The sequence below is a fragment of the Anas acuta genome, chromosome 2, assembly GCF_963932015.1.
Source record: "Anas acuta chromosome 2, bAnaAcu1.1, whole genome shotgun sequence".
NCBI classification, from domain to species: Eukaryota; Metazoa; Chordata; class Aves; order Anseriformes; family Anatidae; genus Anas; species Anas acuta.
In genome coordinates, this window is record NC_088980.1 from 60,940,565 (window position 1) to 60,968,562 (window position 27,998).

At 39.2% G+C, this 27,998-nt stretch overlaps 1 protein-coding gene and 1 long non-coding RNA gene across 9 annotated transcripts in view; one reads left to right on the forward strand and one right to left on the reverse strand.

The window, feature by feature from the left end:
• The window catches only part of LOC137852817 (uncharacterized), a 51,853-nt gene that overhangs the window by 12,719 nt on the left and 11,136 nt on the right, over nt 1-27,998 (forward strand). The window contains exon 3 of one of the 2 annotated variants that reach the window (XR_011094055.1): nt 25,070-26,453. The exons of the other annotated variant lie outside the window; for it this stretch is intronic. This is a non-coding gene — a long non-coding RNA (uncharacterized lncRNA). Of the gene's footprint in view, nt 1-25,069; nt 26,454-27,998 lie in introns of those variants that run through there. 2 annotated transcript variants of the gene reach the window in all.
• Nucleotides 2-27,994, reverse strand: NEUROD6 (neuronal differentiation 6). Of its 7 annotated transcripts, none has more exons than XM_068675032.1 (4): nt 27,900-27,994; nt 25,697-25,790; nt 20,133-20,224; nt 2-1,938 (listed from the first exon to the last, which is right to left on the reverse strand). In XM_068675032.1, exon 4 carries the CDS (start codon nt 1,915-1,917, stop codon nt 904-906), a length of 1,014 nt encoding a protein of 337 aa, XP_068531133.1. In that variant the 5' UTR covers nt 1,918-1,938; nt 20,133-20,224; nt 25,697-25,790; nt 27,900-27,994; the 3' UTR covers nt 2-903. The 7 variants fall into 7 exon arrangements, with proteins under 7 accessions (XP_068531133.1, XP_068531134.1, XP_068531135.1 ...); XM_068675033.1 differs by having other exon boundaries at nt 25,697-25,786; nt 27,900-27,990; XM_068675034.1 differs by lacking the exon at nt 27,900-27,994 and adding an exon at nt 26,155-26,173 and having other exon boundaries at nt 25,697-25,786.

Consider the following 27,998-nt stretch of genomic DNA (forward strand, 5'->3'; position numbering starts at 1 on the left):
ATGTATTTTAAAAGTGGAAACATCTATGTTTAATTGCATTTAAAATACGTAGTGAGAAACCACAGTTATACATTGTTATAACAAACCTTTACATCTGAAGTCAGAATAATACAAAAAAGTGCTGAATATATATGGTCAAAATAACTGAGGCAAAATTTTGACAACATCTTCTAAAATATTAGCATGTGGCCCCTGACAGTGACACTCTAAAGGTCAGGCTGAATAATCTCAGTAACAATAATGCCTTTTTGTTAGCTTACCCAAAAACAACAACCGAAAAAACTGTTTTTTTTTTTGTTGCTTTTTTTTTTTTTTTGCATAGCTTTCAATATTGCTGCACTCTCACCTCTGCATATTGCAAGCCCATCTCAGTTCTGAGATAATTTCTTTAAAGTTCTGAATATTTTTAATCCAGTTCTCCTTCAAATACATAATATATAATTTCTACCAATTATAAATACATATTTTTTATTCATCTGATTTCAATAACATGCATTTGTATAATTACTGTACAATCAAAATAGACATTGACTTTACACAGTGTGTATGCTTTTATTTCAGCAGAACTGTTCAGACACACTGCTCAACAAATCAAGCAAATGGGGAAATAAAAAGGAAAAAAAAAAGGAGGAGGGGGAATAAACTCTGGGAGGAAACAATCTCACAGTGTTTACAGACCCTCCCCCCCACCCCCCCCAAAAAAAAAAAAAAAAAGGAAAGGAAAAATACTTATCAGAAAAAGGATTTATTAATACATAGAAAATCCCCACAATAGTTGAAACACACTTTAGAAACTAGTAAACACGTTAAATAGAGTTGTGCCAATTACGCAGTGCCCAAGCATCTGCTCACTCTTAATTAGATGGGGAGGTGAATGACCACTGTTTATTTTCATTTTCCTCATTAATTATGAAAAACTGCATTTAATTCATCTTGCATGGTGAGAGACTGGCTGCGCAGATGTAAGTCGTAAGGGAAGTGGCTCTCTGTAGGCAACCTGAACATAGAGCTCTGCCCAAGGGGACCCCTGGGTGGCACTGCACAGTAATGCATGCCGTAATTGTAATTTTTGCCATAGTCCAAGCTTTCTTCTTGCTTCAGGGAAAATATCCCATTATAGTTAATTGGGGGAGGACTTAAGGGACCTTCAAACTGTGGGCTGGCACACTCGGGGGAAGTGCTCTCATAGAAGGACTCGTACGCGCTGCAGTAGTTGTACGGTTTCATGGACTTGGAGTTGTCAAGAGTCCCATGCCCTGGGGGGGTGCCGAGCTCGGGGCTGTGGTAGGGGGGGTAGAAGGTAGAGTAGGGTGAGCGGGCGTGATGGGCGCCTTCACCCGCCTGGCCCATCAGAAAGCTTCGGGCATTCAGCTGCAGGCATCCCGCCACCAAGTTTGTTGTTGGCTGGGACAGACCCTTGCACAAGTTTTGGACGAAGGTGAGCAGGTCAGGCCTCTTGCCAATTCGCAGGATTTCGGAAAGAGCCCAAATGTAGTTCTTGGCTAGTCTTAAGGTTTCTATTTTAGACAGTTTTTGTGTTTTAGAGTAACAAGGGACTACTTTCCTTAAATTGTCCAGGGCATCGTTAAGGCCGTGCATCCGGTTCCTCTCTCTCGCGTTGGCTTCTTGTCGCCTGAATTTGATCCTTTCCATCCTGATCTTGCTTGTCTTTTTTTTCCGAAGACCCCTTCGCCTGGGCAAGCCGTTCTCATCCTCCTCTTCCCTCTCTTCCTCTTCCTCCTCTTTCTCTGTGTCTTCTCCAGGAGATCTTTTAATATTCTTTCCTCGGAGTACAATCTGCTTCGAAAAGCTTTCTGGGTTCTTCATTTGCTTTTGGTCATCGCTTTCTCTGGAAAACTTTCTGCACATCTGGGATTCTGGCATTACAACAGACTCATCAAACGGTAGTGTTAGCATGGTTCTATAATCTTAAGTTACCTGAAAGAGGGCCAGCACAATATTTAAATATTACCATTTACAAAGTTTGCCGACTTACAGACACATCCTCATGCACCTTGAATTTGTCTGAATGCACGCTGTATGTACAGGAGTGCGTGTGTGTGTGTATAAAGGCACAGTCTACATTTTTCTCATGAAAGGTCAATTGCAAATGCTTATCAAAAAATAAGTGTTATCTAGAATTTTAAAATCACTTGAAACATTCAGGATCTCACAAGAAAAAAACACATTTCTTACAGATAAGTAGAGTAAATCAATATTTAAAATGCATGATTAGCTTTCTGCTCATTTATCTTATTTTTAAACAAGCCCTTCAAACCCTCACCACCATGGAATTCAAAGAAATGCAAAACATGATAAAGCAATACAGAAATTTCATTAATCCAAATTCCCCTGGGTGAAAAAATGGGAAGAACAAGAACAGTTTTAAAATTGAAAAGTGCCATATCTCTATTAATTCATGGTTAAACATTTTTTAAATCCCCTTTAGACTTAAATTTCAGAGTTTTTGTCCCTCCACATTTCTTCCTTTTTGATTCAAGATATTAAACTCCAATAAGTTACAGTGGGTGAGAAAATATATTAATGGAGCATCCCCACAAATTATTCAGCTAGTAATCAAAAATGAAGGGTTTTTTTGTTTGTTTGTTTGTTTTTCTAATGATATCTATGAAAATCACACATTACTTATTTCATACTTAGACAAAAATCAGGAAGCATTGAACCCTAAACGTATTTAGATCAGAATTAAGAAATAAAATCTCCCTACCTTTTTTTCTTTTTCCCAGCAAAAAAATCTAAATCGTATTATATACTTAACTAGATTTAACTTATTTGCTTATTTGTTTGTTTTTTTTTTTTTTTTTATTTCCTCTTTTTTTTTTTTTTCCTCCCCCATCATTTAGAGGGGGGAGAAAATTTCCTGCACGCTATAGCAGTGTTTACGTTCTGCAAGGCTCAGGCGTCTCCCCCAGCCCCTGGCTGACAGCAGCGGGCTGTGGGCTCTGGCTGCATTCGTGCACGTGTGCTCACAATCCAGGCTGAAACGGGGAAATAATTTCCCCATTCCAATTATTTTTGCTTTTGTTTTCAGTTTGGGAGCAGCAAACACTTGGACCCACAATCCTCAAAGAGACAAACAAAACGAATGCAGGGACTTAATAGAACAAAACTAAACAAAAACCCCAGTAAAAAACTAATTCTAGCACTATTGTCTACATACTTGCAACATTACATAACACCAACGAAAGTATGCAATTGCATCAGAAGAATAAAATGTTAGGAGGAGTTATTAGACAGTAAATAGCATACATAAAATACAAGACAATGATACTGTATCTTTAAACACTTGCATGCACACCCAGCACCAACTGAAATATATCTTTATTTGTATTACCTTAGCTTTTTATTTCATTCAACAATCAGTTTTCATTTTTTGCCTTCCAAATCTTTTCAGTCTGAGTGTCGCATCGTCTCCTGGAGTCTAGATCTGTGTATATCTGCACTATCTCATTGATCTCTAAAAAGTGACATTGATGCCAACTGCCAGAGCTGGTACCCATGCCATCTGCTAGTGACGTCACGGGGCAGAGAAAACCACGTGAGCCTTTCTCCTGGGACCTTCATTCTGCACTGATCATCTGGCATCCCTCTAAGTGGGTACCAGCATTCATGTATCAACACAGAAGGTTAGACTGATAGAAAAAAAAAAAAAAAAGATAGAAAAAAAAATCTGCACCAGCGTTGCACATGCAGTAGGTGCTTTTCCACTGGAGCTGCTTCTTTTTAGCAGCCTAGCTGCACAGATAGACATGCCAACATTTGGTGCTATCCCTGCCTACAGGTACAGCTGCCCTGTAGTTGTTAATACGGTATTGTTTATACAAAAAGTGCTGTCTTGTATTGACCAAAGTCCCTCCGGTGCACCTGGTACTAAGGAAAAGAAAAAAAAAAAAAAAAAAAAGGAAGGCAGGAATCGGGATGCAATGCTGGTGCTATAGCACAGTCACAAAAAGTAGTTCTTGTATGATGCTGTAGTGAGCAATTTCAGGGTGTGGGCTTTTTTTGTTGTTTTGATTTCTTTTTTTTTTTGTGTGTGTGTCTGTATGTTTTCTTTCTTCTATTCTCCTCATCTATCTATCTGTTTATGTATTTATTTTTGTTGTGCTGTGTTGCTCCAGTACACAGGATAACAGCAGCAAATCCCCTACTGCTGTTAAGAAATCCTCCCCTCATGTCCTTCAGCATTTTTTGATGTCTGCCCCCCAAAAGAGGCATTAGAAGAAAACTGAGAGTTTGTGTAACAGTGCAAGGATCGAAGAAATGTTGCCCTTTCCGGTGATGCACGGTTTGCTGTGCAGCCCCAGTGATCTCCTGCTCTCCCCCTTCCCGCCCTCGGTGTGGGTGACGATTTGGGGTGCTCACGGGGTTCCCTCCGCCTGCCTGGCCCTGTCGTGAGCGCTTCCCTGAAACCTCAAACCCGAGGTCTCATTGCTGGCAGCATGTCCTGCCTCTTCCTCCGTCCTTCCCCTCCGTGCTTCCGTGTGCCCCTTCGCAGCTCCTTCCCTCGTGCCCTTTTCCCATCTCCTTTCTCCCTCTGCCCGTCAGCTGCCTGCATCTCCTCCTCGCCTCTCCGCTCTTGCTCCCTTAACCCTTTTGTCTCTTCCCTCAGGCAAGAAACTGTTAAACTGAGCTGACAAAGCCTCCCGGCTCAGCCCGGCCGTGGAGCTTATGGCAAACTCCACCTTAGTTTGTTTTTTAGTTGTTTTGTGGTGTTTTCTTAGGAGGGGCACATCACACATAAGCGATATCAGGAGTTACAAGGAGGACAACATGTCATCTTGAAAACATTTTTTGAAAATTTGCTTTTATTATTATTATTGTGTATCACTGCCTTTTAGCAACAAAGTAATCTCTATTTTAAAAAGTGAGAGGCTGAGTATGCTTTTAGTATTAAAATAATCCCTGGCAGAGCTGCTATTGTTATGGGTCTGTGTCAGCGTTTCTGTTATAAATCCTGTTTTTGAAGGGTTTATATCTCATCTGCATTAATTCACATTGGGCCCAAGCTTGGCTTTAATGTTCTCAGCCCCGATCCAATTATTTTGTTTTCACAAAGTTTCATTTAAATCTGGACTTTTTTAATTAAAAAAAAAAAAAAAAAAAAAAAAGAGAGAGAGAGAAAGAGGCAGCAGCAGAACAAGGTGTGCATGTGTGTGCTAGGTACATCTATGTGTATGTGTTCAATAATTTCATGGTCCCTGACCGAAATAAAATCCCTCCTCTAAACTTTTTATGTATGTGCATGTAAAGATATATATTTTTAAGAGAAACAAGGAATATCAGGTCATTCCCTCTTTATAGAGCTCAGACCTCTTTTTATTTTTATTTTTTAAAGCATATGTATTTACAGTGAGAAAGATGTTAAAACTTAAGTGGCAATTGTTCAAAAGGAGCAAGAGCTGTATTATTCATAACATTCATTTCATTTGATCCCAAATATTATAGTCTGTGTAACAGAGGAGAGGGTAGAATCCCATTATTCTCAATAGGAATTTATGTATTAAGATTTATATTGTGGAAGGTCCTAAGGGTTGTCAACCTTTTCAAGGATTTTGCATATCCAGAGTATTATACAATGCACGGTAATCTAAATATGCAAAGTCCTGGGGAACTGAACCCTGTTTCAATGCATACTAAAAATATTACAAGAAATTGAAGGAAAGATTGACATTGTAGTGTCTCTGTGTTAAGGGAAGGGCTGTAAAAATTTCCAGTTTATATCGCCCAACCTCTAAAAAATGCTTTTATTAAAATATTTTCTCTTTCTCTTTTTCTTTCTCCTGAAGTTTTTTTTTGTTTAACTACTCAAATGTTATTATAAAACACATTTTTGAATGGCTCATACTGGTACTAAAAACAAAATAAATGAATTAGACTGTGCTGGAGGATTCCCTCTGTAGTAGTAACATTACATTTTTGCAGATTCTTAATCCATCATTTGACCTTTTTAATATTTTCAAATAAATAGTGGAGAAACAAAATAGCTGAGATATCAAGGTTTAAAAAGCTTCTACTGTGCATGCATAATAACTTTTCATAAGGATTTTACTACACATTTTGTATTATGGATCCATGATATGCAAATGTGTACTGCTGTTAATATGCATTCACAGCATACCCCATAACTGCTGCTTTGCTGTCTAGTGTGAATGCATGTTAAGAATAATACACAAAACACAGTTAAAGGCACTCTGTAGAATGGCTACATGACACCAAATATGTTGCTGAACATATACCATGATTTTTTTCCAGAGCCCAACCTGTATAGTTTTGAATTATAAGTGACTCTCTTCCAAATGCAATACTATCATAATGCATGAAATACATTTAACAGAGCTAAGCATTAACAGAGCTGCTGAAATAAGATTGAGTTCAAAGGAGTGCAGAACCTCCACAGTGCACTGGGAGGACTGACCCAAACTGCACTGCAATCAATGGGAGGCCTTCCAATATCTGCAGTATGTTATTATCAGACCTCCAAGGAATGTCTCTACTCTTTTCATTATTATTATTATTATTATTATTATTATTATTATTATTATTATTATTATTATTAAAAAAAAAAAAGTCATCCTTTCCCACTCTGGCATATCTTCCAGTTGCACTATAGCAGGAGAACTGCATCCAGACTCCAGGAACTCTAATGGTGTTTGCTCAGGACCAGTTTCTGATGCTTTTGTTGTTGGGGTTTGATGTGTTGTTTGTTGTTTAGTGTGGGTCATTCACTAGAAAAGAGACCTCATGGGAAATGGGGGACTGTTCAGAAGTGTGAGTGAGAGTTAGCCAAATATTTTTCTTCTCCTCATCCCCTCATCTGTCCAGTGAAAGCACTGAAAGCCACAGCAACTCTGTTCCCCATGCACGTAAGACCTGGTGCAAAATCCTGCAATGCAAAACACCCTCTTTCTTACCCCTGATTCAGAGTGTCCTCCTATTGCAGCACTTGTATGCACAGCCCAAATGCCTGGGGAGAACCAGAAACACCCCTCAAAACCTGCTTGGCTCCAGCACTTGGTGTCTGCATCTCAACCAACATGCCATATGCACTTCATGTACCTCCTGTGTATCTCATGTGCAACCAGTGCTCCGTAGCACCAGAGCAATGTACCTCCCCAACCAGAGGTGACCTAACCCTGTACAGCACAACCCCAGTACAGCACTGTAGGCTACGGACAGCTTTCTGAAGGGAACCTGCCTTTCCTGTCACGTCAGCTAAGCCCTCTCCTACTACCACTAAGATGATGTACAGGGATATACGTCCTTCTCTCTGGAGAGATTAAAGACGACACTAATAAGGACCCTATATTCAAAGAACTAACCTACATTTGTCCAAGAGGATTCAGTTCAGTCTGAAAATGTGATTTTAACCCATCTTCTAATACTGCAAAACCTTACAAACATGCTATGCACTATCTAAGCCCCCCATAATGAGGATATACATTTTGCTCTAATCAGATATCCTTAGTTTTAGGTTTTGAAAAGGCTATTAGGGACAAATAAGAAAAAGTCGCAGAGGGGTTAGTTACTCTGTTTTAATGGGAGTCACTTGAGTAAAGAATGAATTCAGAATCTGAAAGTGGAGCCTAATACTAACAGTTTATGGTTAACCAAAACCGCATGTGTGACCAGAAATTGTTCCAAGATTTCTGAATGACATGAATAGAATGGATATGATTTAGATATGACATACATTTGACATAATCCTATTAATTTTGAGCTGCTCCCGGTTTACGCTAATGTAAATGAGTTGGGAGAGAGTGGGGCCAAATAACATTAAGATGGAAGATGCATTTAAAAAAAAAATTGAGATAAACCTGCATTAACCTTGCTGCATTCCACCTCGCAAAGCAATGGAACAGCATAGCCTGAAAGCTTTGTTGCCAGATTAAGAGGTGATCTGTGCCTTGCAGGAATATGGGATTTAATGTACCCCTCTCCCTCGGGAAAAATGCTGTACCCAGGCTGGTCGCAGAACTGTGTCACTTCTTGAAACCACAATGGGTAAGGTCATTCCTATTGCTTCATGGTGTGAGGCAATCCTAGGGTACATATGAAAAAGTGTTCTTTTGTTGTTGTTTTTGTTTTGCTTTGCTTTGTTTTTCATGCTAGGTGGCAGGGGTTGTCATAGTTTCTGCTGCTCTACTTTGAGGATGCTCTAAGCTCAGTAAGCTTGGCAGCCTTTTGCGGGTGCAGTAGGGACACTTGGCTGTGACACGCATACTGGTGCTGCTGAGCAGTGCCTACTCTCCAGTGGCTATCTCTGTCAAACAGCTAGTTGGCAATGCTGTTTTTTTTGTTGTTGTTGTTGTTTGTTTGTTTGTTTCTCCCCCCTCCATTTCTTCTGCTGGTGCCTACAGTGACTCACAGGCAAGCTACCTCTGTGTTTCCATTTTGAGGATGTCTCTGTCCCCAGCAAAGCTTGGTTTTGGGGACAGACCTTGCTGTCAGTTCCTTCCAGAAGAGGTGGTGTGGGTGTGTGTGGCCGCAGAAGAAATCTGCACTGTTTCCCTTTCTTCAGCATACCTCATGGCTGTGTGACACATGCTTTTTCCTTCATAAACATGGGGAAATCCTTACAAAATCTGTGAGGTTGATGGGGTAATTTCCTCTGCTTGTTGGAAATTTCGCCCTGTAAGAGGTGCCCAATTGGAAACCCTACACAGCGAGCTGATACTGGGGCAAAGCCTGTCTTGGAGGCACCAATTCAGCTAGAAGAGCAGAAGAGCCTTGCAGAAAGCACACTCCGAGGTGCACAGTTTGCTTAGGATTATGCAGCATGCTCTAAATTAGATGCAAGAAAATAGAAAAGTTAAATTAACACTGACTTGATGGAAGCACAAATCAAAACCAAAGAATAATATAAAGAATAATTAAAGAATTAGTGGATGAGATCTCCTGGGATACTCTCCTTAGGGACAGAGGAACTGATCAGAGCTGGCAACTCTTTAAGGACACTTTTCTGAGAGCACAAGAACTCTCCATCCCCATGTGTGAGCAGGGAAGGCAGGAAACCAGGATGGCTGTGCAAGGCCCTGCTGGGCAAACTGAGGCACAAGACGGAAATGCATAGGCAGTGGAAGTAGGGCCATGTGGCCTGGGAAGAGTACAGGGATGCTGTCTGGATGTACAGGGATGGAATCAGGAAAGCCAAGGCATGGATGGAACTGAGATTGGCGAGGGATGCAAAGAATAACAAGAAGGAATTCTGTAGGTACATTGACCAGAAAAGAAAGGCCAAGGAGAGTGTGTCCCCTCTGATGGATGAGAATGCAGAACTGGTAATGACAGACATGGAGAAGGCTGAGGTACTTGACAACTTCTTTGCCTCAGTCTTCACTGCCAGTCAGGCTTCCCATGTCTCATTTCCCTGAACCTGTAGATGAGGGCTGGAGGAGCAAAGTAGGATTAGGGCAATCCCAGGCATGAGTACAGACTAGATGAAGAACTCATTGAGAAAAGCCCTGAGGAGAAAGGACTTGGGGGTTCCAGTGGATAAAAAGCTTGAAATGAGCCAGCAGTGCATGCTTGCAGCCCAGAAAGCCAATCGCATCCTGGGAGACCTCACTGTGGCCTTTCAGTACTTAATGGAGGCTTACAAGAAAAAGATGGAGAGTGACATTTTACACAGGCAGATAGTGATACGACAAGGGGGAATGGTTTTAAACTTAAAGAGGGAAGATTTAGATTAGATGCTAGGAGGAAATTGTTTACTATGAGGATGATGAGGCAGTAGAACAACTTGCCCAGAGAGTCTGCGGATGTCCCATCCCTGGAGGTGTTCAAGACCAGGCTGGGTGGGGCTTTGGGCAACCTGATCTAGTGGGTGGCATCCCTGCTCATGGCAAGAGGGTTGAAACCAGTTGATCTTTAAGTTCCCTTCCAACCCAAACCATTCCATGATGATTCCACGATGAATGTAAAGTTCTGGTGGACAGTTCCTTTCCAGGAAATTATAGCATGTTTTGTAAGTGGAACGTTGGAAAAGATTCTTGCAAAGTTTTGAAAAACGCTGACATTTCCATTATGTGCAGCAGACCTTTGAAACTCAGCAGGGAGAAAGCCCTAAGGCTAGAGAAATGACTTTTCTTTACCCCCATGAAATTTTATCCAGGTTCAGGTGAGCCGTAAGCTCTTAAGAATCATTTCTTTTCTCTTGCATGCATTCCTCAGGCAAATTTTAGCAGCATGAAGAAATAATATCAGAACACCTTAGGGGGAAAAAAAATGACCTTAGAAATAATAATTCCTTTAGACCTATTCTGAAAGCACTTAATTCAAGTTGAGAAGTTGAGTAGTGTACTGTAGGAGATGCCAGATCTACAGTTGCCTATGAAACTCTAATTCTCTCACATACAAATATACAGGTAGTTTCTTAACAGCAGAGTTCACCTGAGGTGCTTGTTTTTATGAAATAATATTAAGTATGGGGAAGGATGACTCAGGCTTACTGTAATGGGAATATCTGTTCCTTTTGGTTTCCCTTCTGTTACCTGAATTTATAAACCTTGGACAGGGCTCTTTCTGAAATACCAGTCTGATGAAGATAACTATATTTTTTATTCAAAAAGCAGAAAAGCTGCACTATAAGGCATCCCAAGCTATTTATGAACTATTGCCTCCCTTACATTTCACTAATCTGTGTTATGGTTTTGACTTCTCACATTCAGAACCCATCAAATGCAGTGTGACAATACAAGTATTTAAAGACCTTACCAAAGAACTTACTTTTCTTATCAAAAAGAAAATAACTTGAGGTATTAAAAAAAAATCTAAGTGAATGTCAGAATTAAATATTTGTCATTATAACACTCCTATGAAGATGGAAAATGCTACTTTCCAGAAGGAAAAGGGTAGCACAAAGATCTTACGGCACAGATTCTGAAACTTTTTCCAGTTATTTACAATGCTCAGTGGAAATTTTAAGAGTATTCAAGAATAGGTCTAATTTATAAACACTCCAGAAGATACTTTTCAAGAGTAGATAACATGAATTGCACAGTCACCAGATCCTCTAGCTTCTCTGCCTTTTGCTGTTGTAAAAAATTATACATACATTCACTGACTTGAAGGCAGTGGAAGAAAGACAGTAATACACTTTTGAAGGATCTTAACCTCAAGATGCAGAAAGTTCATGTCACAGCAGAGAGTGGAAGTTGGGTCATTTGAGCTATTTTCCCCTGAGAGTAATGGAGACTTGATGGCAGAATTTGACCACAAGTAGAACAGTTTTTATATATAAACTGTTTATACATATATATATAAAGCTGTTTTCTGGATTCAATCCTCAAGTCTCTGAGAAAGTGAAAGGCACAGCCAAATTCAGCTCAGCTGTAAAATGGTGTTCAATTTGGATTGGTGTGTAATGTTTTTTTTTTTCCTAAAACTTTTGCTCAGTTGATGTTTAAAATATTATTTTTTTTTTTTTCCTAGGGACAAATGAACAATCCTAATACTTCTAGCTGCAGTTCTATCTATACATTATTGATGTTTCATATCTTTATAAAAACCCATTAACCTATTTTAATGTGTTTTTTTTCACCAAATTTCTTGGGCTTATACTTGTATATATATTTTTGGTAAGATCTGCAGATGTCTTTCAGGAAACAGTGTTGTCTAACAGCAGTAAATAACATTAGAAAAAAACAACATGAAGATATGTTCTGCCATAAAGAGAGGTGAGGTTATCACAAATGTAAGTACAAGCTGAAGTGAACAGTAGTCTCAGTAATTTCCATCTCTTTACATCTCTTATGTCTACGTAATCTCTTAAGAAGTTGTGTAAGCCATATGGTTTGCCAGCTTCCTCAGCCACCAGGCATCATGAAAACCGGTGCTTCATACACATCCTTAAGCACACAATGTTGTTTTTGGAGGTAACTGCTCTCAAAAGTGGTCTCACCTTATGGGGTGTACTAAGGAAATCAAGAAGTATCTTTTGGCAGCCCTGAGTTTTCATTTCAGTCCTTGGGTTGGCTGAAGATTGGTTTAAATCCCTTTTTAAATAAAAGAATTTAAAGCAACCATGGCCAGAAGGCACCTGGAAGGTTGGCACAGAGCCCTTTATTGTGGCCATATTCCTCTGGGAACATGGCCTGCTGAGCCCAAACCCTGCTTGCATTTCTCTGTTGTGCTAGTTACCATATAACCTAACTTTCTAACTGGCTTGCATGGCCCTACTGGGGGCCTGACTTTTTAAGTTCTTAAAGTACTGGGGAAAGGTCATACAGGACGTAGATTACAAAATGCTAAAACAGTCAGTTGTCAGCAGAAACAATATTGAATATACATGTATTATTGACAAATTAGAATCCCCCCCCATTTATTTTTTTGCTGTGATATTGCTTATAAAGTCAGCTGGTATGTATCTGGCCTTCGAATAAGTTGCTAGTTCTGGAGAAATACTTCTTCAGTTCAATGCTGTAGTACTGCAATGTAACCGGGCACGGAAAATATGTGCTTTACAAAGTTTTCAAAAATGTCCATTCTGAATAATGTACTATAATATGTACAGGGCCTTGTTCTTGTGTTCAAAATTTTTATGTGTGGGTTGAAAGTGTCTAGAGAGGCATGCTGGCTTCTGTGTTCTGCACTTGGACCTATAAGACATCCCACTATATAAGCTATCAAGGTAAAATACATCTCAAAAGAGTACTTTGCTATGAATTTTGAAGATAGCCGTTTGGAGAACATTTGCTGTCAGAAGCAGATAGTGACTCGAATAGCTGTCTCTCCCTGTACCTCCAAGCCCTTGGAGTAAGCAGTGTAAATACAGCTACATTGATTATGAATTAGTGAAGCGATCGAGGAAGTGCACTTGGTGTTACAGCCTGCTCTTTCTAGCACTGAGACAGACCATGGGGGTTTTTCAAAAGCTGCCTAGACATGGCCCTTGGCAACTAGCCCTGGGTGGTGCTGCTTGAGCAGAGGGTTTGGGCAGGATCAAGATGACCTCCAGACCTTCCAGCCTCCAGAGGACCCATCCAACCTCAAACATTCTGTGACTCAGAGCTCCTGCATGCTTACTTGAAATCAGGGTGTTGAGAGATCACAATTTGTGAGGTTTAGGTTGTTGAGGTGACGTTTAGGTTGCTGAGGTGAGGTTTAGAGTGAATACTTCAGCAATGCTACCCATTGATTTTGATTTAACATGTTATTCAATCTCTTCTTGTGGTACCAACCAACATCAGTGAGCTTCTTGGAAAGACTCTGCAAATTCTCCAACTCCTTTGGAAACTGAAATCTGGATTATGAACAAGATATTTGCAGTTTGATCTTGAAATAAGAATTGGCAGAACATAGAAGACATTTTCTTTCAGAAAACTTCATATTCTTTACAGCACAAAACTTTGTGTATTCGTGCATTGAAATGAAATTTCATTTTGAGAATAGGAAAATTAAGGTCTTTAATTCATTTTAGAGGGGTTCAAAAGGACATCTTTTTTTTTTTTTTTTTTTTCCAAAATCATATACAAAACATAAAACTAGAAACCAGAGCATTTTTTTTCTCAAAGTGAGACCTTTCAACTGAAGTAGAAAAAATATTTACTGAAAATTTTGCATATTAGAGCACTTCCTTTCTTTTTTTTTCTTTGATTTTTTTTTCATATCTGAAGAAAAACAAATTTACAAATATGAGCTTTCTACAAACAAAGGGAATGTCTGAATTTCAATCTACTGTACTAAAATCCCCATGGCACCTGAGCTAAATCATTGTTTAGAAAAGCCAAACCTCTTTCAGACATACGTTCTGGATTTACAGCTTTCACGTTATTAATCTATTCCTCTATCATTTACTACATCATATAATTCAGATATCCTATTGTTATTTAACTATCACAGACAAATGTTTCTACATAATTTCCAAATCTGTTTTTTCTTTTTCTTTAAACATCAACAATTTTCTGAAGTAGCAGTTCAGACTTCCCTATACTCTCAATTCAGTTTTGCCAAACACAACACAAAAAAGATAGCCTTTGTTAAAAAGTTTAATGTTCTTAATTAGTTGAATTGTCAGACTAATTAGAATACCAATTAGAATTGGCAGGGCTATCGTTAATTTAGAAGTGCTGTGGTCTAGTGTTAATCGCTATTAAACCTTATAGTTTGTGAAAGAGAGAGAGCAAGCAGATGAATACATGCACATACAAACTCCCTCCCCTCCCATTTTAAATGTTAAGGGTCCATAATCATAACGATCTGTGCTGTCAATGTGTACTTAGGGACTGTTGAATCCATGGAGACGTTGATGCAAAGTTAACAACTGTTTACGCACAATAATAGCATTTCTGAGTAAAAACTAAACTTTTTGTGTACTGCTACTAAAATGGCAAAATCCCATCAGCATCTAGAAAAGATGTTCTGAGCACCGAGGACTCTTTATCAGGTATGTGCAAGAGAAAATCAATTAGAGTTGCATTTACTTTTGGTACCATTAAAGTTGCTTTGCATTTCTTACAGCACATAGCAAATAACGATCTTGCAGCACTGTACAAACTGAAATTAAGCTTCGATGCCTGCTGGTTCAATAAGTTTATATCAGTGTTTCATAGCCGGAACTATCACTCAAATTCCCACAGTGAGTCAGCCACACAGTGAGAAATACACTGAGGGTTCAGCAACTTTCAGTCTCCAGATCTAACCCACATGCACATGTGCCCTTCCCATCGACCTAATTCTAACTTTTAGGTAAAGAGAAGAGCATGTGGCAAAACAATTTTGTTCTTAAATCTCAAAGAAAAATAAAGAAACTTCTATTCAAACTACATACTTAAAACATCTGTTCCTAACTGAAATCACAAGGGACAGTTTCCTGAAGGTGGATGCTGTAAATATTGCTGTAGAAATCCATGTGCTGCATCCACACCCCCTCCCTGAGCCCAATTTATGTCTACAAGTGATTATAAAAAAAAAGTGCTCAGGTGGCCAGAGAAGTATGCGATGTGATAGCCTGATGGGTCCAAGTCCCAAGTACAAACATAACATTTTCAAGGTACAAATATATTTTCCACTTTGATGCTTTCTCTAGCTGGACTGCGTTGCCTCCTGAAGTCTCTCTTGGTGATAGATTGAGGCAAGAGTGATGGTGCTGATTACTATTTATCTGGGGCAATGGTGGCACAAGCTAGAAGAGGATAGATAAAGGACAAAATAGAAAAGAGCAAGGTCACAGATGACACTGTCACCTGTGGAGCACGTGGGTATCCTATCAGTAACGTGGCACAGCATAAATGTTTTTCTGTTTCTCTCTAGACCGATCTAGCTTAAGCATTTTTCTGTTTGTAACAAAGTTTGTCCATGGCCTGATATAATACAGCCAGATCCAATCATGCTGCCTCTTCTATTGCAGAAATACCTATAACTCAGTTTCAAAGAATTCAGATGTTTAAATCATAACTTGTAAGTTTATGGTCAAGAAATCTTTGCCTTGTTCAAATGGCATCTCATGCACTAAGGCTTTATTTAACCTCTGTTTATGTAAAGCTACAGTAGAATATGATGTTTGTGTCTTGACTCTTGCAGAAAATGTTGTGAATTTGCATGCTTTCTATAGGAAAAGGGATTTAAGAATCAGCTACAAACTTAAATTACATAGTTTTTATCATGTTACTACTCAGAGCAAATTTTGTTTCTTTTTAATATTTTTTTTTTCTGTAAAAATCGGGAAAAAAATATGGTACGTTAACAGAAATGTAGTGATGGAAAAAATGATTTTCTACAAGCCAGCATTTTAATTTTTATTTTTTTTCCCTAAGTGGGTTGGGAACTGCATGCAAAGTCCTTTTCTCTCTGCTCTTTACATTACAAGGTAATTTACATGAGAAATTAAAAGGGGAACTAAAAATTAGTAATTGGTTTCCAAAAAGAAACAGCTTTTCTCCCTAAGCAAAGCATTTCAAACATTTAAGACCCCTCCCCTTCAAACCCTAGCTGACTTTTTTTTTTTTTTTCCTTTTAGGGATTTTTGTTGACTACGTATCTTTTATTCTTTTTATTTAAGTACTACTACACTCATTTCAAGGCTTTGGTTTGGAGGTGCCTAAATACTATAAGCAATGACACAAAGCCAACTTGAGGCCCCTATGCATTTAAAAGCCATCCAAAAGTCTACTCCAAATTCATTAGATCCCATTTTCTATTAGACTTTTTACAATTAGGGAAGGAAAATAGATCACTGTCATCTTAGGCCGTTGCAACCTATGTTCTCAGCCATATATTTCATGCCATAGCTTCAGGTCTTTGGCATTTAGTCTTGCAGAGCTCAAAACATTATTATTTCAGTTTTGTCCAGGCAGACACACAAACATGAAGTTGATAGCATGTTAGAGGCTTTGCACTGAGCTCAGCTCCAGGTGGGATTCACTCAGCACCGTGCCAGATGGGTAATGAATAACAACCCTGCATTACACGTGAAGTTGCGTGAGGACTCACGTACCCTCAGCTTCCTCTTCAGCAGCTGCCTGAGTGAAAGCCACAGGTCTAAGATTGTATTTAGAGAATGGAAAGAGAAGGCACCATGTTTTTCTGGGTGTCTAAACTAGGTGCACTGAATTACTTCCCAGTACTTCTGTGTGTGTTAGATAACTTGCTTAGGATGGACAATTTTTTGATAGCTATTGAATTGAATTGAATTCCATGGTAAGTTTTTGTAGGCTCAGGACCAAAGCTGGTTAGAAATATTTTGCCAGATGCTAAAACAGTTCTCACAAAACAGATTTTCCTTGGACACTTTTCATTTTTAGTGGAACTTGTTGACTAACTACTCAAAAGTCCAAACCAGTCCCTTGTGGGCTAAGTCTCAACAGGAGTCATCTTTTTGTTGGATGTTCCCAAACTGTATTTCTCTAGTCAGTTGAATGTCTGTGTGTCCTGTCCTAGTAAGATACATTGGTGTCCAGGAGTGGTGTGGGCCCCAGTTCTATTTTATGTATTTTGTTCTGTGTCTATAATATATTTTCCAGGGTGCATTGTATTGCTGGCTCTGAATGACCATCCCTTGGTATCAAGATTAACAGCCTAGACAGGGAGACTGGCTTGCAGTGAAGAACTTGCTCAACTTGCTCCTGAGCAAAACTCCCACGATGTGAACTGTCGTCAGAGAAACAGGCATTTCTCTGTTTTAAGTGTCTGGCAATGAGCTGTTGTTTCCCACTTTGTATGTCAAAGCTGAAAAGGTTCAGTTTCTGAAATTTAAATGTCTTTTTTTTTTTTTTTTCAGTTGAAAATACTGTAGGGGAGTACATCAAACAAATATTGCAACATTTCATCATGGCTGGGATTGAAAACAAACACTGAAATTTTGGGAAAACTCACTGGGAGAATATTTTGGCTTTGGTTTAGTTTTAACTAGCTCAAGGTGCCTTGCAGCCACAACTGCATTTTAGCCTCTCATATATCAGGATCGGCATCTCTGCCTACTGAAGTATGCCCAAATGAAGGTGAGCTTCTAAATGTAATCAGGGAGAGCAACACAGACTTTTTTGTCTCAGGTGGACATGCTGATTCAGTTGCACATTTGTGACCTGCACTGGTGGAAGCCCATGGCCCTGATGCACTGGCCTGCTTCACATCTTAGTGTGGTCCTGCTATTTTGGGGCACTACAAAAATCTCCCCCTGTCCAGTCTCAGTATGAAACTGTCCTTTCTGAGCTAGAGCAGCTATGCTGCAGCAATGACAGAACAGAGAGGGAGGAATCATTCTGCTCTTTCAAAACAGATGAACAGCAGTCCCAGCTTGCTCTCTGGGCACCTCACCACTTGGGTGAGAAGGCATCTTTGTGCTCAGAGTGCCTGGAGGCAAAGAACTGTGGTCGTGGAGCTTTAGTATAGACAAATGATTTTCCCATTTTACTGCTATTTCCCCAATCGTTATTTTTATTTTTTGCTTAGGTGGTTTGCAGTTACCATGCTTATTCATTCTATTGTTTGCCTTTAGGGCTTCTCTGTGCCTTTTCTCCACCATTAGTCTGTTTGCTTTTTTTTTCCCCCAGTGATTTTATATGTAATCTTCATTTTAATCTAGCCTGTTAGTTGTCCTCTTGTCCATTGTAGATGCAATTGTTTCTAAAGAGATTAACAATATTAATTAATTTCAGTTTGTTACAACAGACCTTGTGTATTATGCCTCCACTTTTGCTCAAGTGGTCAGGTTTTCATTATCTTTTTTTTTTTTTTCCCTTTTTTATTCTAGCCATATAAAGAATTAGGAAGGAGATTAAATCCAATGCCAAAAGCCATCCAAGCCCGTGAGAGGAAGGACCACATAGGGATATAGTCCACAGCTGAGAGAACAGGAATTTTCCTGTTTGTTTACACCTAAGATCTGTTTTACCTCATATTTGTGTTTTGGCAATAGCCATTGCCAAAGAGAGACCCCAAATATATGTACACGAAGAAAAAGACATTACCCTAGTTAAGTCTCAGCCCGTTCCCTAACAGTTGCTGAATTCTGTGAGCCCTGAAGCATGACCCAAAAACGTTATTGTAATTAATTATGGTAACTCTGATATGCATATCAATTCTTTTTTGCAAACATACATTTATGAATGCCTCTTCCTGTGGCAGAGAGCACACCAGCCTAAGTACATACCGAGTGTAGCCCATCAAGGGTGCTTTATTTTTTTTCTTTGTATTTATTTTTTTCCTTTTAAAATCCCTTGCTGTGTATGAGAAAATCAGTTGCATCTCAGATCTAGTAAAACAGTGGTGTTTTAGCTATCTTTTTGCCTTCTTTTTTATCACAGAGCCTTTTTTCCCCCTTCCTTTAGAATGAACAAGACCTTGTTCCGAATCCATCATAATCCTTGATGAGTTTCTGGCAATGGTTCCTACACTGCCATAAGGTTTCCTACTTCTGCACCCTTCCTCCAGATATCACTGAGTCAGTGCACAACCAAAGACAAGGCTGCAAATTAGCTCAGTGTGGTAGGCACTCTGCTGCACCAGAGCTGCCAGTCCCTCTCTCAGAAAGAGATGGGGGGACTTTAACACTTAAAATAAAATAAAATAAAATAAAATAAAATAAAATAAAATAAAATAAAATAAAATAAAATAAAATAAAATAAAATAAAATAAAATAAAATAATGCTGGAAAGTGGTGCCCTGGTGCTGTGCATTTGGAAAGCACTCATCTGAAGGCAGCAGGATGACTCTAGGAAGTGCCATCCTTCTCCAAAGCAGGGCAAAGGAAGAGGTCATGGCTGTAGTCCTTGGTTCTTGTTTCATTCCCATTCAATTCTTTTTTAAATATGGTACTAATAAATAGTGAATAATATATAGCAAAATGCTAACAGAAGTCAATAGCAAGTATACTGATTTACTTGCCAACAAAAAACAAAAGTGAAAATGTTAACATGTGAGTGCTGCTCCCTGTATGAAGAAGTGCCATGTTCCAAGCATAAGTGCAAACTAAAACCCCATTTGTGTGAATGCTTAATTATAAGGGTGAAAACACTGTCAATCTTAACACTCATCTGGGTTTCATCTTGGATGCCAAATGGGTCTTGCTGTCCTATATGTTAAGAAAAGTCTTAATTTCACAGCCCTGACAGGAGAATAAATATCAGCCAGAATAACTGAAAGGGAATCAACATAGACTATCATGATGGAATTTTTATTAGCACCATTTTTTTTTTCCTTTTTTTTTCTGACTATATGTAAGTATACTGAATCAAGAAAATAACTTCAGCAATAAGTATTGACAAAAGTTTTTCAGCTATTTTATGAGCATGATCAAAAAAAAAAAAAGATAATTTTGTTCACAGTGCCTGCCGTGAGGAAGCCTAATGCAATTTGCAAAAGACGCATGTGCTGTAGAAGCTTTCTAATTGAAGCTAACCCATCAAAGGATCCAGAGACTTTGTCAAATGTCTTAAGTTATATCTTATGTTCCAATGCAATTATTATTTGAATGTAATTCTTTAAAGAACACTATAAACAGTCAGAAAAAAGTCCCATTGCCATCTCATACCTATGCATTATTAAAAAGTTACCTGTGGAGTTTTGTCAAAATCTTTATATATTAAACTCTGAAAGCTTGTAGGGTTGTGAAGAAAATAAAAAAAAAGAAAGGAAGAAAAAGAAAGAAAGAAAAGAGGAAAAGAAAATAACAAAACCTGTTGTTTTCTAATATCAGGCAAAACTGACGGCAGGTGGGGAGGACTGTACTGTGTAACAAACAGTTTGGATCCCATGTGAATCGAGAATCCTGTAAACATAGAAAAAGCACAAAGGCAGTTTGTTTTTAAATAAATATTTTAATTTGCATGATGTTAAATGGGAAAGCCATTAGTGCACATCAGTATTTTAACCAAAGGTGGCAAATTTTATCTTTGGCTGTTCCAAAAATTGTCAGTTGAATTTGATTTCATTTTTTTGCTTTCCTCTATTTCCCAGAACCTAATGCACAGGATTTCAGATTACCAATTCAACAACATTTTATTCCAGTGTTTGGATAAGAAGGATAAATAAATAAGAAAGAAACAATCCTATGGTTCCAAATTATGAGGAAAAATATACAGCTCAAGTTCTGTTTAAACTTAGGCTCTTGGAATTTAATTACCTGTAAACCTCATTTATTGTTTCAATTTAAACCAAATAATTTAAAACATAAAGCAAAACATTTTCTAATGCTTTTCTTCCTTATTTCTATATCAGGAAAAATTTTACATGTCAGACGTCTGAATCTCGGAGATACAAGGAGAGCAGAACTGTTGACTTTTATAACATCTTTATCTGTTTTTCAGACTGTTTCTGTGAGATGGATTATCACACTTGATCACATCCAAACTCTCAAGAAAATGCTCTGTAAACGTTTCACATCTATTGAAATGATGGCTTTTAACAGTGAAAAATAAGCAAGTGGAGGATGATGAAACCTTCTGAGGGCTGTGGGAGATACTGCATTTCTGGTTAGCCTTAGCTTGCGTGAGATAAGACACACATTGCTTAATGCCTTTCTAAATCTCTTAGGAGAGAAGTTGGCTCTTGGGATGCTTGGGAACTGTACACTGTAGCTTTGCTGTGGATTGTGTAGCTCCATTTGATTATCTCCACCATTGGGAGGGCAGTGTTGCTAGCATCCCTTTGCCCAAGCTGTGCTGGGGTGGTGCAGGGATCAGCATCACTGTCTGGGGACTCAAAAGTCCCCTGTTGAAATGGATCATAGCCAAAGTAACGTTCAAGGCCAGAGAAAGGCTCTGCAAAGAGTCTTTTCTTTAGCCACTTTTCCTTTTTCCTGACAACCCATTCAAATGTGATCTAGTGAGGCTGGAGGAATGAACCGCATATACTTATGATGGTTTTAGCAGATCTGGCTTCCTGGGAGCTAGCAATCCATTCAGGTAGAGCAATCCGAGCACTTTCCTCCAGATTATCTTTCATGTATGTATAAACAGCATTTGCTGCAAAATGTGTGAACTACGGAGCTCAGAGTCACAGCCTGCAGCACAGCAATGGCTTTTCCTGCAGCTCGTAATGTGATAATTAAATTGCTAACAGGCACCTTAGTGATGGCATTTGCTGAAGATGTGAAAGCTTCTCACAATCATACCTTTCTGTAGGGGACTCATCAGTAGAAGCAAAGCTATCAGAATAGATTTTTTATATATATATTTTCTTCAATGAGTACATTAAATTTTTATGTGGAGTGAAATGGGACAGGACGTGTTTCCCTTCCACTGCACAATGATTTATTACCCCAAAAAGACCGCAGAACTAATTAGCAGAGTAATTAATTAATATAAATTTGCATATTTGCATTTGCAATTAGTGCAGCCGACTGATTAGTCTGAAAATGGGAAGTTTGACTCATTAGATGTTAGTGTCTGCTGGACCGGAAAGCGGCTGCCAGATGAGGCAAAAAAGCATAGAATAAGCATAAGCGTGTGCGCGCGCGCAAGCTCATCATGTCTTTTGTTAGAAGAATGGAGTGCAAATATGTGGTCTAAGATACTAAGACTGCTATTTAAAAAATATATATACTTTTTTATTTTTTTTTTGCTTTTTAGCTATTTTTCCCATTATTTTCCCCTTCCTGCAATGAACCACTGCAACCATGGAGCCCAGCAAGGCTTCTGAACAGTGCAGTCTTTAAGGGAAGATAGAAGATAGCTGCAGATATCCTGATTTAGGTGCCGAAAGGGAGCCGTAAGGAGCCTCCTTGCCATGTGATAGATGGGACAGGGATGTTTCCCCTCATCGTATTTACATTGACTAACCAATTGCTAACGCTGAGAAGTCAAACTCGGCAGAGCCCATAGAAGCCCAGGAGAAATGATTAGCTTTCTAGGTTGTGCTGCACTGTCATTTTTTTCCTCTTTGGACATTCTAGTGGGTGTGCCTCGTTGTAAACATCTAAACATCCTTCTGCTCTGCATACCTGAACTCTGTGCGCTGCACATACAAGGGTACAGTAATTTCCTGCAGTTTTCATGAGGTTTGAAAGAATACTGGGGAGAGGTCATAGGTTCAGATGCCGTAATATCTGTAGGATGAATACTAATGCTCCTCTCCAAGTGGCAGAGCAGAACAGAGATGGTTTTTGTGTGGGATCAGTAGAAGATGTCCTGGTACCTACTGCAACATTTTGCACTGCTCTCTCTGCTATGGTTGGAGGAAACCACCCATTCTCCCTTAGCGAGACTAATTGTGTCCTCCTCAAGACTAGTGTGACTGGGGATAGGGTATTAGCGGGGCTGGCCCCAAAACAGCCCTCTGAAAGCTCTTTGGGTCTTTTTCCAAAAGCTTTGACAAGAGCTCAACAGTTGATGGGATTCTGACACTTGTGTTGGTGTTGCAGAAGATTCCATCACTGGGTCAGTGCATTTACATCACACTGTAGTTCAAGACCTGTACCAGTTTCCCCTAGCTCTTTTGCTTTATCACGGTATGAATGTGGGCAAGTCACTTTGCTCCTCCTCATTTTATTTTTATTTTTTTGGTACTAAGCTTAAAAGTTTAACTACAGCAGTTAGAGCTACAGTTATACTTGCAATAAAGGGTATTTCTACTCTGTTCAAGGAATGAGTTTAAGCTAACATTTACTTTGCAGGTAAAAATTCTGTCCCCTGTGGGAGTCTGCTGGTATACCTTCATTAGATTGTAAAATCTAAATGTAAACTGGGCCTAAGTCAACAGGAATATCTTATAAACTTGGATCCATTAATTTCTGTGAGATTTGCAGGTGTTGATTAGTTCTCAAGACGCCCTTGGCGTATTAAATATATGCAAGATAACTCAAAATGTAATCATCCCTATGAAATAAGACAACCCCTATATTTCCTTTAAACTTATATGGCAAGGTATAAAAAGCAATATATATATTTTTTTATGTCAATCAGGACATTCTAATTCTACATTTAACACATAAATTAGGAATAAGTTACATTAACATTTGAAAATTATTACAACATGAACAAATTTGATTTCTTAAATATTGCTTTAATAATTAAGTCTATTATTGGCAAGAAAGAATTTGTAAATAACTATCTTATGAAGAAAGAATTAATATGGATAAGTGATGTTACTTAAAATATTTTTTTTTTAATCACTGCAGGTGAAGATATAGATTTTGTCATCATTCTTTTGATAAGAATAGTTTTTACAAACCTTGTCATAGTCAATTGCATTATAAGCAAATGAGAGAAAACATTTTAAAATAAAATTTGTCCTTAGTGAATATCATCCTCAGGTAAAAATCAAAGAGTAATCTATAGGACCAAGCAACCAAACTTGCTTTTGAGCAAATCCATGTAATATGTAATATGTAATCAGAATTCCAAATACATTCTGGACCTACAGAGGTAAATTTGTTCCCACTGCTGTTTTCAGCACGCTACTCCCATTTAACCCTTTATCCACATCCTTAGGAAACTTGACTTTAAAAATCTAGCCTTGTAGGCAGGTGAGAGTTATTTGGGGCACGGATGGACATATCTATATGAGCTGACTGTGGCCCGGGAGTCATGATACTGTGTTATTTAGGTGTTGATCCTGATGTAGGACATGTAGCCTGTGAACAAGGTGTATTACTGGTTCTCTGCACTCCAGGCACACAACAGTCCTCCTTGCAGGTTAGGGTTGCTTGGTACCCATCAGCCCAAAGTACAGACAGATGCATAGATCTACATGTCTGTAAGCTCCCAAGTCACCAAGCTGTTTTTTGTTTTAATCTACAGACAGCTGTGAATTTGCTTTTGGAGCTAGACTGAAATAGTGTCTTCCTGTATTTACAGCTCTGTGTTTTGACATTGTCTCAGATTCTGGCCATCAAAACTGTGCTAAAAGGAAATAATACTCTGCCCATTTAGGGACATCCTTTCCCTTCTGAAATTCTCAGACTCAACAACTGAGAAGCTGTTCACCTTTTCCTTAAAATCCCCGGTGCAAAATAGCAAAACATTCTGTTGTCATGAGACCCAAATGCTTCATTTCAGCTTTATTGAAGAGTTGCATTTTGATAAGGCTGTTTGATTCCAACCACAAAGTAAACCCTTTTGCAGAAGCATGACGCATAAGCAAACAGAAAAGTACAGGGTGTACGGTGCCTGCAGTTGGAGAGCACCCCCAAAGAGAATAGAGCGGCAGCAGTGACACAGCACTCTTCTTGGCTACTGTACAGCACAAAGAAAAGGATCACAATGCAGCTATCTTCCTAGGTCTAATTAGCAGCATGGGGCCAAAGGAAAAACCTGTGACATTCAAAACTGATACTGAGGGTAAAGTAATCTGTATCTGTGAGATAGAAGAAGGGCAAAAGCCAGCTTCCATTTGGACTCTGACATTGCCTGCGTCAGTAAGACTAGCAAAATATGGAGACCTTCCACCCCAAGTGTTGGAGAATTTCAGATTGAATATAGGCACAAAGTGAAAGGTCATAAGCTCAGTTTCTGTCTGGCTGACACAACAGTAAATCAGTCCCGATAAAGAAAGTGGTTTCACTTGATAAAAACTTGGTGGCTGTGCAATCCATTTCACAGCAGAGGCAAATAAAAAGGGATTTTTCTAACAACTAAGATATTTATTTATTTATTTATTTATTTATTGCCTGCAGGCATAGGCTTTATCCTGGAAAGAGCAAAAATAAATCACTTCCCAAGGCTGTGGTATCAACAGTTCAGATATTTCAGCATCTGCTTTAATAAGCAAGGCACAAAGAGGTAAACGAATTTCAGTGTCTGACAAAATGACTAAAGATTTTGATTTAAAGGTGGCCAAACCTCTAAAATGAGTACAACAGGATAGAAAATGACAGCCTATGCTGTCCTTTGCTATAGGATATTATTTATCAGGACTTTGCAGCGTATTGTGAATGCAACCTGACTGTCCTGGGTGAGGCAGGTGAGGCTGGAAGGGGAGACAAGCAGCCACAACATTTGGTAGGAAACACCTGCTGGCCTGTTATCGGCACGTGAGATTTCCTGGAAAAAGGGTGCATGAAGCATGAACGTTGACAGGAGGTGAAAACATACATGACAACTTAGAGGTACGCGACCGAGATGAGGGAATACCACCACTCAGCCAAAATTCAGGAATCATAAACTAAACCTGGATCACAGCAGAATGTAAATCACTGCTTAGCAAATTAAGGACTTTAGTCAAGAGGCATCATGAAAAAAGTGAGTGCTGTAAAACAACCTCCCCCAGCAAGCTGGAAACAATGTGTTGGGTGACTACTTACCTATTAATATTGGCTACTGAGATCAGCAGAAGTCACAGGGTCTCCATAACAGCTGGGAAGGGGCAGAAATCTGGAACTTGAAGGACACTGCTGCCTTAGGAAAGAAATAAAATGCTTTATGAAAACACGGAAAGTCCCACCACAAGGAAGTGCTTTGCAAGCAACAGTTGAAACAGCACTACTGCAAGAAGCTCCACAGTGCAAGGACTGAGAGATCAGAGATTTCAAAACAGCAAAATGATGTTCAGATGGAAAAATTATACTATTGATGTATTTCCTGGATATCGGGAGCTTAATCAGCACATAGATACTGTACAGTTACCAATGAAACTGATCACAAACTCCCCAATGACACTGACAAATCTCTAGCATCTTACTGACCAGGAAGACTTCAGTGCAGCATTTTAAGCTGTGAAGGTATACCTCGAAAGCACAATGCAAGACCAGAAGACAAATACCTTAAGGACCAGTTTCTTGACTGCAGTTGTGTTGAACAGCATGTTGCAAAAGGGGAGGAAGAAGTAAAGGAGCAGACGTGCCGCAGCAGCACTTACCAGGCAAGAAACAGAAAGTGATGACATAATCTTTTGAATGAAGGGATTGTGTCAAGAGGGTCTGTACAAGAATAACTCCAGAAAAAAAAAATTAAAAAAAAAATTTAAAAAATGAAGTGAATCTTAATTCAGAAAGTGCAGCAAGTTGCTTTGCAAAGAAGCAAATAAGCTGTGGCCAGAGCCAGAAAAATATTCCCTTCATATGGCACTATCCAAAATAAGTGTTGGAAATGGAAACATGTTCTCCCACTTCAGCATCACTGCGCTGATCATTCCATGTTAAAGCAGAAAATAATGGGTTTGCTCCACCTGGCAGGGCTATTGCTGCAAGAAACCTTTGTGTGTGCATATTGGACCTAAAAAGGGAGGCAGCAGCTGATCTTGCCTGACATGGAGGAAACAATTACCCAAACGTGGGTGAAAACAACAGACTCTTTTGAGGTCATTTATGAAAAGCAAGGCAGGTAGATACAGTATTACCACCAAAGTAACTGCAGAAAGCAAAGAGGAAATTTTGCCCGTAAAATTGTGAAGATTTCAGAGGGCAACTTCAACATATCTTATGAGGTTTTCCCCTGACAGGTATCTGTGAGCAGGACTCCATCTGCAAAGGTGTTGCCCATTACACGGCCCAGCACTGGAAAGCTTAGCAAATTAATACAACTTCCTGCCTGAAGGAAGAAATGAGGAAATCCTCCTATGACTAGAGACTGTAATGTGGAAGAAATCTCCTTTCTAACAGAGGAAACCCCTATTGGACAGTATTAGGCTGATGTGGTAGTCACCCAGGTGAAATGCAAAACATTCAGTTAGAAAATATAGTTATTGAGGTGAAGCCTCAGGCTCCAGGGAATTGTTAATATTAGTGAGACTGCTTCAATCATGAAAACTCAGGCTGCTATGCAGAAACTGTGAATGAAATTGCTAGCAGCAAGCACAAAAAGCCCACTAAGAAGAGGGAAGAGAGCATATATTTTTAATTCCCATAAGCATTCTTGGTAGATGACACTACCAGTACGTATTCAGTGACCCAGCTCTCTGTAATTGCAGAACTATATACTCATTGTCCAACGTTTCTGGAGACACCTGTTTCCCACTGCTGAAAGTGGTGAGACCTAGGGAGTTCAGCTCTGTGGTGGGTGCTCTGTAGGAAGCTGCCTCACCTTTTATAATAATTCTTTTTACTGTGTCTTTGCGTTCAGAAGGCAATACTTGCTCCAGACAAAGGAGGAGTTTCCAGCTCAAACTGAACTGAAGTAATGATGTCACCAAGCTTCACTGATTTCTTGAAGGCCTCATGTCTGCGCTCAGTGACAATGAGACAGCTGACATTATTTTAACAGGGGCACCAGCTCGTGTGTGTGGGTACTTCTCTGGTCTGCAGAGAGCAAGGAGTTTGCTTGTGAAAAGCCTTATTAAACCAGCCATTCTCATTTTCTTCTGTCTTATGTGAAATCTTTGTGGCTGGGAATAGCTTGAACCCAGCCAATGCCAGTGAGGCAAAAGGGAAAAACCTGAAATGACCTTAAATGGTGGCCGCTTTGCAGAAAATCTCATTACCTTGAAAAGGAGAGAGAGCACTCTGCAGGCCCTGGCAGCATACTTGGCCTGAGCACATGTAAAGAGATTCATCAAAATATCTTACTTACGCAAGCAGGTGTCTTCCTCACCCCAGGGAGAAGCCTTCCAGCAGCCAGTGTTGCAGAGGAATCAGAAGTTAAAGATTGAGACTACAGGGTTCAGCCCTT

Bases quoted from the DNA above. Each gene is read 5' to 3' on its own strand.
- NEUROD6 (XM_068675029.1), bottom strand. From the start codon at position 1,917: ATGCTAACACTACCGTTTGATGAGTCTGTTGTAATGCCAGAATCCCAG.